At 36.6% G+C, this 17,041-nt stretch overlaps 2 protein-coding genes across 2 annotated transcripts; both read right to left on the bottom strand.

Moving 5' to 3' along the window:
• Nucleotides 1–61: 61 nt before the first annotated feature.
• Nucleotides 62–10,448, bottom strand: LOC104221241 (probable complex I intermediate-associated protein 30). Its single transcript, XM_009772260.2, has 8 exons — nucleotides 10,273–10,448; nucleotides 10,077–10,157; nucleotides 7,716–7,829; nucleotides 7,119–7,175; nucleotides 3,737–3,828; nucleotides 2,797–2,877; nucleotides 819–917; nucleotides 62–692 (listed from the first exon to the last, which is right to left on the bottom strand). The coding sequence occupies exons 2-8, from the start codon at nucleotides 10,126–10,128 to the stop codon at nucleotides 504–506; spliced, it is 684 nt and encodes a 227-aa protein (XP_009770562.1). The 5' UTR covers nucleotides 10,129–10,157; nucleotides 10,273–10,448; the 3' UTR covers nucleotides 62–503.
• Nucleotides 10,449–15,122: 4,674 nt separating this feature from the next.
• Nucleotides 15,123–16,055, bottom strand: LOC138889897 (uncharacterized). Its single transcript, XM_070173240.1, has 2 exons — nucleotides 15,844–16,055; nucleotides 15,123–15,750 (listed from the first exon to the last, which is right to left on the bottom strand). The coding sequence occupies exons 1-2, from the start codon at nucleotides 16,053–16,055 to the stop codon at nucleotides 15,123–15,125; spliced, it is 840 nt and encodes a 279-aa protein (XP_070029341.1).
• Nucleotides 16,056–17,041: the final 986 nt, after the last annotated feature.

Below are 17,041 nucleotides of genomic sequence, written 5' to 3'. Positions count from 1 at the left end.
ATGAAATTGACAGATTTGGTGTCTATCTTGACATAAGGTATGTCTCTTTAGGCTGACATGATTTTGAATCGTAGATATCATTGTTATGCTAATAGGAATTTGCTTTGGTAGTTAACATTGTAAATTGAAATTAAATCTTGTAACAGTACAACCGATTCCAAGCCCATTGTTGAAATATTTGATTGCCAAACCTTGTAACAGACAAGGATATAATTATTAAACATATTAGTTGATAGCCTAGAGAAAAATTGAAGAGCCCCATTTATTACAAGAGAAAAATCTGATAATTTGAATTGGGTGTGTGGAGCCTGTAGTCACTGCATCTTAAGGTTTCACTCCTTTCCTCAGCTCAATTCTCTCTTTTCCTCCGAGGTACATAGAAAAAGAACCTGTATCTTCTCCATCTCTGAATGGCATTTCCACAATCTTGCTCAACTGGTGAGCGTGGATGCCCCAAACATCCCAGCCTACTTTAATAATTCTTTAAGATGTTCCACTTTTGCTTACTGCATCCGCAAGGCTTTGATCCAATCAACTTCCACTTGGAAATTACCAGGCCCAGACTTCGCACCTGGAACTCCACCTTCTGCGTTGACAGATAGAGACATGCCAAGAATTCGAGCTGGATTCATCTCCAACTTTGCATTTATCATGTTCCCTCTCCAAGTAGGTACATAACGAGTAAGTGGGATCTGCACAGCCAATAAAGCAATCTACATGTCAATATGTCATTCTCTTTCCACAAAGTGAACAAGTATTTTAATTTAACCTTCTGCAATGAGATATAGCTAAAAGGATGAAAGAAATGAAGAACTTACTTTTGCAATATACCAGTTTTCTTTTGGCACAAAAATGAATGCTTGCCATGAATTATCTTCATCTTGTCCAGGAGTATTGACCCAATTCTCTGTGTATATCTGCAGTTAGATTTGAGTGAGATAAGATTATTCCACAGTTCATCCACATACGAATAATGCTGTATTTTGTCCCGGGCCCGGGCCTTAGTGGGCCTAACGGGCCGGGCCTCGCGGTCCCGGGCTTCGTGGTCCCGGGCTCTGGCGGTCCCGGGCCTGGCGGTCCCGGTCTTTGTGGGCTCAATGGGTGGAACCGGCCCGTGACGGGCCTAAGCCCACATGGTCCTGTGCTTAACGTGCCGGGTTCGTGGGCTTCGCGGGCCTAGCGGGCTTTTTTTTTTTTTTTAAAGACAATTTCTTGTAGTATCATGGCTATATTAAAAATATATATGTAGTATATATGTATATCTAATTATTAAAGTGCTTGACGAAAAAGAAAATAACAAAACAATAGTAAAACACTAAATTGTCATGCATAATATATTTTCTTGTAGTATATTATATTGTATCTTATGTATATATATTCTCTTATATATTTTCTTTTAGTATATGTATTGTATCTTATGTATATATATTCGCATAATATATTTTCTTGTAGTATATATATTGTATCTTATGTATATATGTTCGCATAATATATTTTCTTGTAGTATATATATTGTATATTATGTATATATTGTAGCATAATATATTTTCTTTTAGTATATTATATTGTATCTTATGTATATATATTCTCTTATATATTTTCTTATAGTATATATATTGTATCTTATGTATATATATTCGCATAATATATTTTCTTGTAGTATATATATTGTATATTATGTATATATTGTAGCATAATATATTTTCTTGTAGTATATTATATTGTATCTTATGTATATATATTCTCTTATATATTTTCTTGTAGTATATATATTGTATCTTATGTATATATTGTAGCTTATAAATATATTTTCTTGTAGTATATATATTGTATATTATGTATATATTGTAGCTTATGTATATATATTCTCTTATATATTTTCTTGTAGTATATATATTGTATCTTATGTATATATATTCGCATAATATATTTTCTTTTAGTATATATATTGTATATTATGTATATATATTCGCATAATATATTGTCTTGTAGTATATATATTGTATATTATGTATATATTTTCGCATAATATATTTTCTTGTAGTATATTATATTGTATCTTATGTATATATATTCTCTTATATATTTTCTTGTAGTATATATATTGTATATTATGTATATATTGTAGCTTATAAATAATTCTAAGTATAGACAAAGAAATATTGCGAAAAGAAGCTCATGGGTAGAAGCAATAAATTTTATTACCAAAAAATGACATATCTTTCTTAGTCATCCTTCCCCCAATGGAATGAGCACAACAAGGTACTAATACCACCATTAGAAGGAAAAGAGAGATATTGAGAGATATTGATGAATTGGTGAATAAAAATGAAAGAATGAGGGGGTATTTATAGTTGAGAAATGGGGAAAAGTGTAATTATATAAAGTTTGGGGGCCAAATGGCCATTTTTTTAACTTAAAAAACGGTCATATTTTCAGCCCAAACGGCTAGATTTTAAATATGGCCGTTGGAGATTTTTTTTTTTTTTTTTTTGAAAAATAGCCGTTGGGCCCGCCAGGACCGGCCCAGGCCCGCCTGCCGGTCCCGGGCTCGTGGGCTCAACCATGAAGACCAGCCCGTGACGGGCTCAGGAGGCCCACCAAGACCGGCCCACCCAGGACCGGCCCACCAGGCCCGTTAGGACCGCGGGCCCGGTCCGGTTCAGGCCCGGCCCACCGAGCAGCCCTACATACGAATACCAGCAGCTCAATGAAAACATGGACATCCCAAGCATGAAAGCATCAAAATATAGATGTGCTTAAAAAATCACCAACTACAGACAAGACAGAACTTACAGTAGAAATATAACATCTTCCATCTCCTTTAAGTTTAAGAGCTATCGTGTCATATCCATCCAAATCAATGAAGCCATCAAACTGCAGGAAAAAGAAATCAGATGGAGAAGCCACTGACAGACAACAGACCATTTCCTCTATCTAGTAATATTATATTATTTGAAGGGGAGCCTTGTAAAGTTGCTGCCATGTGACCAGGAGGTCACGGGTTCGAGCCGTGGAAACAACCTCTTGCAGAAATGCAGGGTAAGGCTGCGACGATAGACCCTTGTGGTCCGGCCCTTCCCCGGACCCCGCGCATAGCGGGAGCTTAGTGCACCGGGCTGCCCTTTTAGTAATATTATATATTGTCTAGGCACATTCAAAATGATATGTGAATTATACTAATGGCATTAAGGCAAGGGGATTTTGTGAAGTTTCACCGGTAGTGCCTGATCTATGAGAAACACTAATCGCTCTTTTGATAGAGCCAATTAAAGAAAATAACAAAGGTTTCATTTCTACATATCATCGCATGGGACTGACAACCACAATCTATTGATTTGAGCAAATTAAAGTGAACAAAGCACTTTTGATTAGAAGACCTATCACAATCACAAAGGAAACAAAGATAACGTATGATTAACTGTTAGAGACGACCCAAGTACAAGATGTGCAGATGGCTCAAGTTGATCGAGATGCTGAACCCACCCATTATTTATCTACTTTGTTTTTCAGTTCCCATGTATTTTTTATTTTCTGATGTAAATATAAACAGTTTTTATTTTCTCAGTTTGGTTTTCCGAAAAGTCCTCTCATTCTCCCTCTCTATTCTCTCGGTGTTCTAGGGTTTTCTCATCTCTTTCTTCAATATCTCATCTTGCATCTGTTACTTTTCATTATCAAACAGCAAAAACAGGAGTTCAGAAAGCATTTATTTGGATGGTTAAGTAGCATTCACCTTTTTAGATCGCATTCCACAAAAGCCACTTCGAGTCATATTCCACTTTGATCCTTCCATGACATCCAAAGAGAGGTTTCCGGAGAAAACACCTGCCAGAAACACCAAAAACCTATATATATTCGATGTTCGAAATGTGAACCTCAAGAAAAGTAACACTATTATAGTAACATCTTTTGATATAATTTCAGAATTATTATCAAAAAAATTGACTACAATAGAAAAAAGGTTGAAGAAGAGACATAGGTGTGGCAGAAAAAAGAAATGATTTAGCTGAATTGTAGGTTCAGCGGAAGTCACAGAGGTCAATGGCTTTCTCCATATACACACCTAAGACCCCGGACAATGCTACTCCAATTATAGTGACAGCTGCATATAGATGAGATAAATCAATTAATTTTTCTCGACCATAAAGTTGGATAGGCTATAAGAACCCTTGGAATTTGATTATTTTTACATTGGTTGCTACTCATTACAATGCTCTTTCCTTATCGGGGACTTGGGACTGGTATGCTCTGCGGAGGGCGAGCTGAAGAGCGCAAGTCGAGCAAGACTAGTAGACTTCTAGGCTGGCAAGCTTCTGAAGAAGGGCTGCACATGTCACCTTAGGCGAATCCCACCTCGGATGGGGGAAGAAGGTGAAGAGCTTTATAAGGCATGACACAAGTTAACATAGTATGCGCGCTTTTGGGGCTCGATATGGCATAGCCCGAAGAGACAAATCCGTGCGGCCCTAGTCCCGAAGCAAGCAATACGTGCCATGGACTTGGGTCGTGACAAATATGGTATCAGAGCCGAGCTAAGTTGCTCGGACTCGGGTGTGGGTATCCGGTACGGGGACGGATCCGAGTATCGGATTCGGCAAAATCTAAATTTTAAGATTCGAGGGTGCAGATCCGGATATGTATACAGGTGCGGGGATTCTGCTAATAAAAAATAGAGCTATAAAAATATTGTAAATTTTGAGAGATATTATGTGAAAAACTTTCATGAATATTGTAGAATTCAATCTTTCATTCTCCAAGATGGACATTATTCTTTCACTCTCCTAAATCTGTTTTATTTTTGATTTTGAGAAATCAAAATCTCAATTTTTCTCCCAAATTTGTCAATAGACTCCGGTCAAAGTGCCCAAAGTCGGTTGATCGAATCCGGAACATATCCCACTCCTGTTCTCGTCCCCGTCTCGTAATCGTGACGGGGACGACACCAAAATCAAAGAGTGCGCAACTTAGGAGCCGAGTCTCCTTCAGTGCGATAGTGGGGCAAACCTCAGCGAGGACGTTGAGTTCTGGAGGAGGGGGGGATGAATGTGATTCCCATGACGGAGGGCGGGTCTAGGTTGGAAGCTTTTAAAAAAGGAGTGCACATGTCACCCTAGGCGAATCCCACATCGAAATGGGATAGGAAAGTGGAGCTTTCTAAAGCATGACACAAGTTCACACGGTACGCGCGCTTTTGGGGCTCGATGTGGCGTAGCCCGAAAAGACAAATCCGTACGGGCCTAAGACCAAAGCGGACAATACGTGCCTTGGGCTTGGGTCGTGACATGCTCTGCGAGTACAGGTAGAAATAGAAATATCATGCTTTAAATATTTTCCATCAGTTAGTTCATTGCACACCCTAGCAATTTCAGCAAGAGAATTAAGCCAATCTTCTTCCAAGCAGATGAATTGGCATAAAAAGACAGCAACGCAAAATGCAACATTGTCATCCCAACAAGCTAAGCATCAAATACTTTCAGTATCGTAGGAGCAATTAAAGCTTAATGTTTAAAGTCCCCCAGGTGGTGGTACACAATCAAATTATATACGTTTTGACATAGAAATTAACCAAAAGAAATTCAGACATGTAGAGAAGTCACTATGTCTCAATACCTTGATTAAATCTAAGATAAAGTTTCTAGACTTTAGCTTACTAAGACAGAAACTTCAAAATGCTCATCTGCTTACTTTAACTTTAGCATAGCTGGCAATGCATCCATAATTCTTTCCTGTGAGGAACTTGAGATTGTAAAAACTCTAATAGTTGCATCGCTCTTTTGGCTAAACATCACCTCCATTCATCAAAAAGGCTCAGATAGTTTTTTTTTTCAAGGCTCAGATGGTTGTGACCATTTTATTGTGGTATAGAGTCCAATTAATTTTTAAGTTGATGGTTTGAGAGCAGTATTGCATACAACTAGCAGTTTTTGCACTTAGACAAATGCCACTATAGGGCTCCGTAATTAACCGTTTGATTTGCCTTTCCTATCTAGTGAGAATTTACTACACTCACTATCTCGAACCAATATTGTTAAAGGCTCATTTACGCCCTGAAGCTAGCGGAGACTAAGGTTGGACACTTATCCTCGCTTAGGTGGCACTTAATAAGTAGAAGCATCAAAACAGTGACATGCACTTCTTGAGCTTTGTCAGTGCAAATGTGCAATAAATAGACAACAAATACAATTGGCAATTCAATATATAAATTTAACACAAATGTTCAGAATGATTTTTTTAGCATTTAGGAAAAAAAATAGAAATTTTAATGAAAACAATAATCACTAAAGAAATCTAAAGCTCATCTTTACATCTAATCAAAAATTTAAAATGCTTTTTAACTTGGTTGACATGATTTTTACTTCATATATTTCACACAATTATATTTTTTCAATTATCTGTCCAAATAATTTTTTTTCCATTTTATTATATATCTAGCTTTACATATATATTTTGTTGTTTATAACCGAAAAATCTCTGACGGCCAGAGGCGCACAGTTTCAAACTCAATAGATAATGAGCCCGCCCTCTACCGTTCTCTACTTAAATGTAAAGGATTTTGTCTACGGCAAGGTTCAAACTCGTGACGTGCGCCTAACCAATACATAAAATGCTATGCTCTAACTACTAAACTAATATACTTTTTTTCTTTGATAATTGATAATCTCCAAGGGCCAAAGGCACACGGTTCGAAACTTGGGCGGAGGGGGAGGGTCCCTCCCTCTACCCTTCTCCACTTAAATACTAGACTTGTGTCTGCAACAAGGTTCGAACTCGTAACATGCGCCTATCCCATACATTTCTTTGCTAAAAATTAACTCCTATTTGAACTGTAAAACTAATTGTCTGTTATGTTTTCAGGAAAAAAAAATCTACCAAAGAACTATACAGCTTTTGAAGGCATTTAAAGAGCACATGCAGAAAAGTAACCTAAAGATAAAGTGAGAGAAAAAAACCCTAAGGATTTTATAAGTGATTATGAACAATTAAAAGGGAAAAAGAAACTCCAACAGCATTTTATCTCTACATTGTTTCACTAGACCAAACAAATAACCAAATACCAAAAAAGGAAGAACAAAAAGGAAACAAAGAAGACATTATGCGCGGTTAAAATAATTTACCAACATTTGTTGATCCATTTCCAGTATCCTTAATCTCCAAAGCTGCTGAGGATAGACCTGACATATTATCATCAGGATATTTATTAGTCACTAACTCAATTTTTAATTTCAGTAAACATTTGGTCAAAGGAAGAAATTCCTCAGTGTCTATATGGTAGCTTGATTCTTGGAGACTGTAGTCATTGCTTGATTTTGTAACTGGTCCATTTCTTAGGCACTCTCCTTAAATACAATCATTTTGATGTACAATAAAACTAATATAAAATTATGAGTGCCTCACGTGATAAATGCTGATATGAAAGACTATCATATTGGGTAAAACCAAGCAACACAGGCTTCGTAATAAGATATTCAAGAAAATGGAACAATATGTTCTGTAACCCATCAAAAAAAGAAAAGAAAAGAACAATATGTTCTGTAGAGCTGAGAAAAAACCCTATGCAACATAAGGCCATGAAAGCTACAATTGAAGGAGAGTAATCAGGAAAACTAATTCCACTAATTCAACAGATTGGAATAATACCCAAAAAAAGCTCTGCTCAGCTATTACCAAGTACTGGTACTAACATGCAAGGGAAGTATATTAGGTTTGGATACCTCCATATTCTGAATCTGAGTATAAATGCCATTTCTTGAGCTCATCCTTTGAATTAAAGTTGAAAATGTATCTTTCACTTGGTGGAACTAGGTCTTCAATGTTCCACGTGAGTGCTACAAGTGAAGAAAGTTATTACCAACTGAAAGTTACTATAATTGATAGAAACAGAAGTAATAAAGAAAGAGCACCAGTTTTCTGACATGCTGATTCAAGAAAGATACATCGTTACATACTTAGCATAAGACTGATCAACAATAACAACAACAACAACGACCCAGTAAAATCTCACTCCCACTAGTGGGGGTCTGAGGAGGGTAGTGAGTACGCAAACCTTACACCTACCCCAAGGGAATAAAGAGGTTGTTTCCGAAAGACCCTCGGCTCAAGAAAACGAAAATAGACAATATACAAGTACCATCAACAGAGACCAGAAAATAGATGAAAAGCAATAGCCGGTAAATAGACCCCGCATTATGAAAAACGAAAGAGTAATGAGAACACAACATTAACCACTAGTTGTCTAAGACAAAAATCCTATCAGACTAGCCTCATATAGGTACAAAGTAGAAATAGACTAAACTAACTCCTAACTTACAACCCTAATACTCGACCTCCACAGCTTCCTATCAAGGGCCATGTTCTTCTCGTAAATCTGAAGCCACTTATGTCCTGTCTGATCACCTCTCCCCAATACTTCTTAAGTCGCCCTCTACCTCTTCTCGTGCCTTCCAAAGCCAGCCGCTCACACCTCCTTACCGGGGCATTTGGGCTTCTCCTATGTACGTGCCCAAACCATCTGAGTCTCGCTTCCCGCATCTTGTCATCAATGGGAACCACATCCACCTTCTCCCGAATATCATGATTCCTAATCTTATCAATCCTCGTGTGCGCGCACATCCACCTCAACATCCTCATTTCTGCTACTTTCATCTTCTGGATACGTGAGTTCTTAACTGGCCAAAACTCAGCCCCATACGTCATGGCCGGTGTAACATAAGACTAATCAACTACTAGCCAATATGAGGAAGCTAGATAGGGATCATCACAAACCCCAAAAGATAATACAAACACCATCATGAACTAACGAAGCAAGAAGTAGGAGGAAAAACACAAGAACATGACAAGGCAAGTTAATTAATCTCTGTAGCTAAGCACGTCAAAGGAGTTGTGCAGCTCAAAAAGGTTCTCTAGGCTCCCGTTCTTCTTCCTTTTACATCATTGGCAAAATGCTGTCAAAAACTCCTAGGTCAGTCATTTTTATCTTTAAACCTCATTCAACTCCTGTTATACATAGAAGTCTCTCCACAATACACGTGAAAGGACATCCAGAGAGATATCTAAGTTTCTAAAGGTGATAGGAATTCTCACCCATCACCTAGCCATTTTAACAACTTATGTTGACTGATCTGTGAGAAATGGTAAACTAAAAGAAAGCATGACCATTTTAACTGTCAGGCAACCAAGAAAAGACTTTGAAGAAAAAATCCATACATTTCAAAGTGGCCTAACTAGCTGAAACTAAAATGACTTCCAAAAGCATTAACCTGTTAAAATAACTGAACAACCAGAGTCTGAAACGGGCTTGCCTTTTCAATTCACATCTACGAGTGAGGATTTCTCTATCCCTTGCTCGCTTCAATTGGACCCTGACAACTTAGGAAAGAATGATGGCTCGCTAACAAGGCCCCTAAATGACCGCTCAGAGTCTCAGACGGCCTACATATTTTTTCCTCCAATTTGTCACTTGCTCGTCCCTCTCTCATGAAAATGGTCTCTCCTCTTGCAGCGGTTTAGACTCAAATCTATAGTCAGTTGCTAAAAGGATTCCCATTCAAGCATTCTCATTAAATGTCAAAGCTGCCTTTTTTTTTTAAACATAAAAATAATATGGTGAATGCAATTAACCAAGATGTATCTTAAGTGCAGCACATATAAGGTTTTTTTGTGGCACTTAGGTGAATTTGAAGGAGAAGTGTTGACGAGTTAGCTGGGATTTCATTTGTAACTGACTGTAGATATCAATCAAGATTCTTAGTTGCTCTATCTGTTGTATAAATACCAATCCATATCAATTAAACTCATTCTTTGGCTGCCAATTTAGATTCCCTTAGCTCATTCGTTAGTTCATAGCCTAGTCATTTCGAAGTTCTCACTGCTTTTGGTATTTTCTGCGAGTTTTTCACTTGTGATTCTGCATTTTTGCATCACAAGCTGGGATAAATATATATTCCGTCTCGTGTCAACTAAGAGGATAACGAAATGGACGAACATCAAATCCTAGGAGTATTTGGTAACAAGAAATAGAAATGAAAAGCATCTGCTAAAACTAGAAAGGAATCAGGTCGGTAATGGTGAAATACCTCTTCTAGTAGCATTCAGCGATGCTTGCAATAGCGAGCGAAACCTTGACATATCCAACTTCCCTTACCCTACGAAAACTCCTGCAACATTGAATTGAAAATTCATTCACATTTCAGAACAGAACAACGAAAAGAAAGAGCATTGAATTAAAGCCTTAGATGCTTGAAGTAGAAACAGAAGGTTTTCCGAGCACACCAAAAAAATAAAAAAATGATTTTGACAGATATCGATCACTGATCTCCGGGAATGCTCTCCGACAATCGGCGACTGGTGGTCACTTCTGCTAGTACTCCTGACGGGGTTTTACAAAGAAGAGAACAAAAGAGAAGCTCTTCTTTTTCTTTTTCTTTTTCGATATTAACATTTTCTTTAGGAAGCCAACCGTTAATTTTAAGGATTAGTACTAAAAGTGTTTATTTTGCCTAGATAAAACTCCTGTTATAAAATATAACCCAAAATAACAATATAGAACAGGCAAAACAAACTAAGAGATATAGATAGAAAGAGAGGAAGATAGATTCTTATTTCTTCTTTAATTGTGTGTATTTTCCTATCTATTACAAGGCCTTTATATAGGCATAAAAAGTGAAGAAAATATGTCATGGAATATGTCATTGAACATACAAAATACGTCATTGAATATATCATTAAGCATTTGAGATGAAGATCATGGAAGAAGAGTAGACATCCACCATAATGTGATATTTATCATAACACTCCCCCTTGGATGTCCAAAGATAATGTGCCTCGTTAAAACCTTATTAGGAAAAAAAACTCTATGAAAAAAAAATCCTAGTGAAGGAAAAAGAGTACACATGTTTAGAAATACGCCTTTTGGTTGCCTCGTTAAAAACCATGCAAGGAAAACCCTGTGGGACAAAACCTTGTAAGGGAAAAAAAGTACAACGCGTATTAACTACCCCTGATGAGAGCATCAACTCACATCCTTGAGTCTTCGCATCCCAATTTGTACACCAATTTCTTGAAGGTTGATGTTGGTAGAGATTTGGTGAACAAATCAGCCATATTATCACTTGAACGAATTTGTTGTACATTGATATCACCATTCTTTTGAAGATCATGTGTAAAAAATAACTTTGGGGAAATGTGTTTTGTCCTATCTCCTTTTATGAATCCTCCCTTCAATTGGGCTATGCATGTTGCATTGTCTTCATTCAAAATTGTGGGTAGTTTTTCACACTTCAAACCACATTTGTCTCGGATAAGATGTATTATAGACCTCAACCAAATACATTCTCGACTTGCTTCATGAATAGCAATTATCTCAGCATGATTAGAAGAAGTAGACACGATTGATTGCTTAGTCGATCGCCAAGATATAGCAGTGCCGCCACATGTAAACACATAACCTATTTGAGATCGAGCCTTATGCGGGTCAGATAAATACCCAGCATCGACATAACCAACAAGATCGGGATTGTAATCATTGCCATAAAATAAGCCCATATCGGTAGTCCCTTTTAGATATCGCAATATGTGTTTGATCTCATTCCAGTGTCTCCTTGTAGGAGCAGAGCTATATCTTGCTAAGACATTAACCGAAAAAGTTATGTCAGGCCTTGTAATGTTAGCAAGATACAATAGTGCACCAATTGCACTAAGATATGGTACTTCAGGACCAAGAAGCTCTTCATTCTTTTCTTGAGGTCGAAACGGGTCCTTATTCACATCAAGTGATCGAACAATCATCGGAGTACTTAATGGATGTGCTACATCCATGTAAAATTGTTTCAATACCTTTTTAATGTAGGCAGATTGATGAACAAAAATCCCATTTGTCAAATGTTCAATTTGCAAACCGAGACATAATTTTGTCTTTCCGAGATCTTTCGTCTCGAATTCCTTCTTTAAATAATCAGTTGCCTTTTGGAATTCTGTAGGAGTTCCAATAAGGTTTATGTCATCAACATATACGGCAAGTACAACAAATTCCAATGTTGTTTTCTTTATAAAAACACATGGACAAATGACATCATTTATATAACCCTTCTTTAATAAATACTCACTAAGACAGTTATACCACATTCTTCCTGATTGCTTTAGACCATACAAAGACCTTTGCAATTTGATTGAAAATGTTTCCCGGGAATTTAAATTCTGTGCGTTAGGCATTTTAAATCCCTTGGGAATTTTCATGTATATCTCATTATCAAGTGAGCCGTAAAGGTAGGCTGTAACTACATCCATTAAATGCATATGAAGCTTTTCATGGACAACAAAACTAATGAGATAACGGAATGTTATAGCATCCATAACAGGAGAATATGTCTCTTCATAATCGACACCAGGCCTTTGTGAAAATCCTTGTGCAACAAGGCGTGCCTTATATCTTTGTACCTTATTTTTCTCATTCCTTTTGCGTACAAAGACCCATTTGTAGCCAACAGGCTTAACACCATTAGGTGTTTGGACTACAGGCCCAAAAACTTCACGTTTTGCAAGTGAACTTAACTCTAATTGGATTGCTTCTTGCCATTTTGGCCAATCAAGTCTTTGTCGACATTCTCCAACAGATTGAGGTTCAAGATCCTCACTTTTTTGCATAATGCTAGATGCAACATTATATGCAAAGATGTAATCTGCCACTATATCCATTCGATTCAAATTTGTCTCAATATCGATTGGATTTATTGATAGTTTCTTATTTTCTTGAGTCTCAGGCTCATTGATTTCCTTATGAATCTCAGGATTGGTTAAATCGTGAATTTCTTTATGAGACTCTTTCGTAGTGTCATCTTGATCATTTGTTTTTCTTTTTCTAGGATTTCGATCCTTAGAACCTAATGGTCTGCCACGTTTTAGGCGTGCTTTTGACTCATTAGCTATGACACTAGAAGATTGTTCAATAGGGACATCAATACGGATTGGAACATTCTCTGCAAGGATATGTGATTTTGTTATCCTTTTCAAATCCGTAAATGCATCTGGCATTTGATTTGCTATTTTCTGCAAATGGATAATCTTTTGCACCTCTGTGTCACAAATAGATGCACGCGGATCAAGATGAGACAATGATGTATTTTTCCACAAAATTTCATGTTTTGTTTCACTAATTTCTCCCCCTAATTTTGGGAAAAATGCCTCATCGAATCGACAATCTGCAAAACGAGCAGCGAACAAATCTCCCGTTAATGTTTCAAGGTAACGAATAATGGAGGGTGATTCAAACCCAACATATATTCCTAACCTTCTTTGGGGACCCATCTTGGTGTGATATGGGGGTGCTACAGGCACATATACAGCGCATCCAAAAATTCTTAGATGAGATATATTAGGTTCATGACCCAAAACTAATTGCAACGGGGAATATTTGTGATAATTTGTCGGTCTGAGACGAATTAGCATTGCTGCATGTAAAATGGCATGACCCCAAACAGAAGTGGGCAACTTCGTTTTCATGAGTAACGGTCTTGCTATCAATTGCACACGTTTAATTAAAGACTCTGCAAGGCCATTTTGAGTGTGAACATGAGCTACAGGATGTTCCACTTTTATCCCAATTGATAAGCAATAATCATTAAATGCTTGGGATGAAAACTCAGCAGCATTATCAAGTCTAATAGACTTAATTGGATTATCGGGAAATTGTGCCCGTAATCGGATTATTTGTGCCATTAATTTTGCAAACGCGAGGTTGCGAGATGACAATAGGCATACATGAGACCATTTAGAGGATGCATCTATTAAGACCATAAAATATCTAAACGACCCACTAGGTGGGTGAATATGTCCACAAATGTTCCCTTATATACGTTCTAAAAACGCAGGGGACTCAATCTCAACCTTTGTTGGTGATGGTCTTATAATTAACTTGCCTTGATAACAAGAAGTGCAAGAAAACTCATTATTTAAAAGAATTTTTCAAATTCTTTAATGGATGCCCATTTGAGTTTTCTATGATTCGTCTAATCATAATTGATCCAGGATGGCCCAATCGATCATACCAAAGTACAAAAGTATTGTAAGCAGTAACCTTTTGGTTTAAGGTAGAATGTGCCTCAATTGCACTAATTTTTGTCCAATACAGGCCACAAGATAAAGATGGGAACTTCTCAATAATTCTTTTCTGGCCAGAGACATTCTTGGTAACGATGAGATATTCCATATTATTCTCATCTATTGTCTCAATATGAAATCCATTTTTGCGGATATTTTTAAAACTCAACAAGTTCCTCTTGGACTTGGAGGAGAACATTGCATTCTCAATGATAATTATTGTTCTCATAGGCAGAGTTATAGTAGCTCTTCCAGAGCCTTCAATTAGATTACTACTACCAGAAATTGTAGTAATATCTGCCTTACACATACTTAAATGAGAGAAATATTTCTTCTCTTTGAATATTGTATGTGTCGTACATGAATCAATTAAGCAAATATTTTTATAATTGAACTTTGATCCAAGTTTGCTTTGAAAGATATCCATATTTGCTTCCCATAGTTTGACATACAAAAGAAGTATATGAATAAATATTAGTATTTTTAGAGAAAAATGGAAAAGAAATAAAGTTAAACCAATAATTCAATAGTAGCCTTTAATGCATTTTCTGGCAAATTCTAATTATTATACAAATAATTACGCAAAAAATAATACAAGTACACATATGACTAATACAACTACAACAAATTTATTTACATGTATAAATTATTTGCATTTTCCTACACATTGTATGAAACATAATTGATCCGTGTAAGAAAAGAACATACTCATAAAATAAATTGAGGGTGAAGTAACTAAAGTAACTAAAGTTATTCCAGGGTGCTTGTAAACCTTTTCTTAAAGAGAATTAAAGCAATGTATAGGAAAGTTAAAATCGTTAAAAGATCACTGAGACTAGAATACTAATTAATAGGATATTACTCATTGTTTGTGAAATTTATAAAATTTCGGAAATAAAAATATTCTTAAGAACTACATAAGAAGAATTATAGAGTGCAATAAAAATTACGAGATGTTTATTCATTACATACTATGACTAGAAAAGCATAAAAATTAAATTGCTCAATCATCTCTAACCACAGATCCATCACCGATCAAGTGGTTTATTTTTTTCATCAGGGTGCTCAAAAAAATCTGCCACATCCAAGTGGGTGATGTCAAATTCATTATCATAGACAAGATTGGCTTCAAAGCCTTTATTCTTCATAGATGCTTGATAAAGCTCAACCAAATGTTTTGGTATGCGATAAATTTTTGCCCAATGCCCTTTTCCACCGCAACGATAGCATTTAGTTTCTGAACCCTCTGCATTTCGCTTCTCATCTTTACCTTTCCATTTTTGGAAGTTATTTTTCGGTGGAGGATGATTAACACCAGAAAAATTTCTTCCTTGGACATGGCCACGACCACGACCGCGACCACGACCACGAATATGGCCACGACCCTTTCCACGATTAGCATAATGGGAATACACCTCATCCTCTTTAGGCAATGGTGTAGACCCAGTGGGTCGATTTTCATGATTTCTCATAAGCAATTCATTGTTTCGTTCAGCCACAAGTAGAAGAGAAATCAACTGAGAGTACTTTGTGAAGCCTTTCTCTCGGTACTGCTGTTGTAAGACCATATTGGAAGCATGAAACGTTGTAAACGTTTTTTCAAGCATATCATAGTCACTGATATTATCTCCACAGAGTTTCAATTTGGAAGTAATTCTAAACATAGCAGAATTATATTCAGAAACAGACTTAAAGTCTTGGAGCCTAAGATGAGCCCAATCATATCGTGCTTGTGGAAGAGTGACCAACTTTAAGTTGTCATATCTTTCCTTTAAACCATTCCACAAAACAAATGGATCTTTCACTGTGAGATATTCAATTTTCAACCCTTCATCAAGGTGATGGCGCAAGAAAATCAAGGCCTTAGCACAATCTTGTGTAGATGCTTTATCTTTATCTTTAATGGCGTCTCCAAGACCCATTGCATCTAAATGGATTTCAGCATCCAATACCCATGTCATATAGCTCTTGCCCGAAATTTCAAGGGCAACGAACTTTCTTTTCATAATATCAAACATTTAAAAAAATACAAATTTGAGAAAAATTATACCTTAATTTTCTCAAAGATCTTCTTGAGATGGTAGAGCCTCGTGCTGATAACGTGTTATAAAATATAACCCAAAATAACAATATAGAACAAGCAAAACAAACTAAGAGATATAGATAGAAAGAGAGGAAGAGAGATTCTTATTTCTTCTTCAATTGTGTGTATTTTCCTATCTTTTACAAGGCCTTTATATATGTATAAAAAGTGAAGAAAATATGTCATTGAACATATAAAATATGTCATTGAATATGTCATTAAGCATTTGAGATGAAGATCATGGAAGAAGAGTAGATATCCACCATAATGTGATATTTATCATAACACCTCCCCATTTTTCCAAATTCTTACTTAGATGGAAGACACGTGATATAAGTTAAAATTAATGGTTGAGGTTACATTAACCAAAGAAAGTTCTAACCATGATTAGACTAGCAAATATGTCCTTATCAATTTATGAATGTATACGACTAAAATCGGATAGTCTGATTTTATGATCACTATGACACTCCATAGCCCGTCTCCACAAAGCTTGAGGCACAGCTCGAGGTTCGATCCCGAGGGTTCTCTATGTTCGACCTCGGGGCAGTGCAAATCGGTGGCTATGATGGACAAGCGGAAAATTTCCAAGGCACGCGGTTAGAGCTGACCAGGTCTACAAGAATAGTACCAGTTTGTACCATGACATTAAAAGGTTGTACCAGCCGCATATCATTGTAATAAATGTACCTGTACTATGTTGGGATTCCCCCTCCTATATAAAGGGGACCCTTATCATTTTGTAAGACAGAGATTATCCAATACAAGAACAAGAACATTCTCTGCTCCTCAACTTAAACATATTTTGTGGTCGCTCATTTGATTTTGTTGCTTACATTTATTGTGTTTTATTGTTTGTTCTTC

This window comes from Nicotiana sylvestris, chromosome 4 (assembly GCF_000393655.2).
Source record: "Nicotiana sylvestris chromosome 4, ASM39365v2, whole genome shotgun sequence".
In the NCBI taxonomy this organism is placed as follows: domain Eukaryota; kingdom Viridiplantae; phylum Streptophyta; class Magnoliopsida; order Solanales; family Solanaceae; genus Nicotiana; species Nicotiana sylvestris.
Note: the sequence above shows the minus strand (reverse complement) of the source record. Positions and strands in the feature narration are given on the sequence as shown.

Excerpts from the sequence above, each read along its gene's own strand:
- LOC104221241 (XM_009772260.2), bottom strand. The coding sequence starts at position 10,128 with ATGTCAAGGTTTCGCTCGCTATTGCAAGCATCGCTGAATGCTACTAGA. Across the intron at positions 918-2,796 it reads GAAGATGTTATATTTCTACT|ATATACACAGAGAATTGGGT; the intron begins GTAAGTTCTGTC and ends ATCTAACTGCAG. Across the intron at positions 693-818 it reads AAAACTGGTATATTGCAAAA|ATCCCACTTACTCGTTATGT; the intron begins GTAAGTTCTTCA and ends TTGGCTGTGCAG.
- LOC138889897 (XM_070173240.1), bottom strand. The coding sequence starts at position 16,055 with ATGACATGGGTATTGGATGCTGAAATCCATTTAGATGCAATGGGTCTT. Across the intron at positions 15,751-15,843 it reads GAAAGATATGACAACTTAAA|AATTACTTCCAAATTGAAAC; the intron begins GTTGGTCACTCT and ends TGCTATGTTTAG.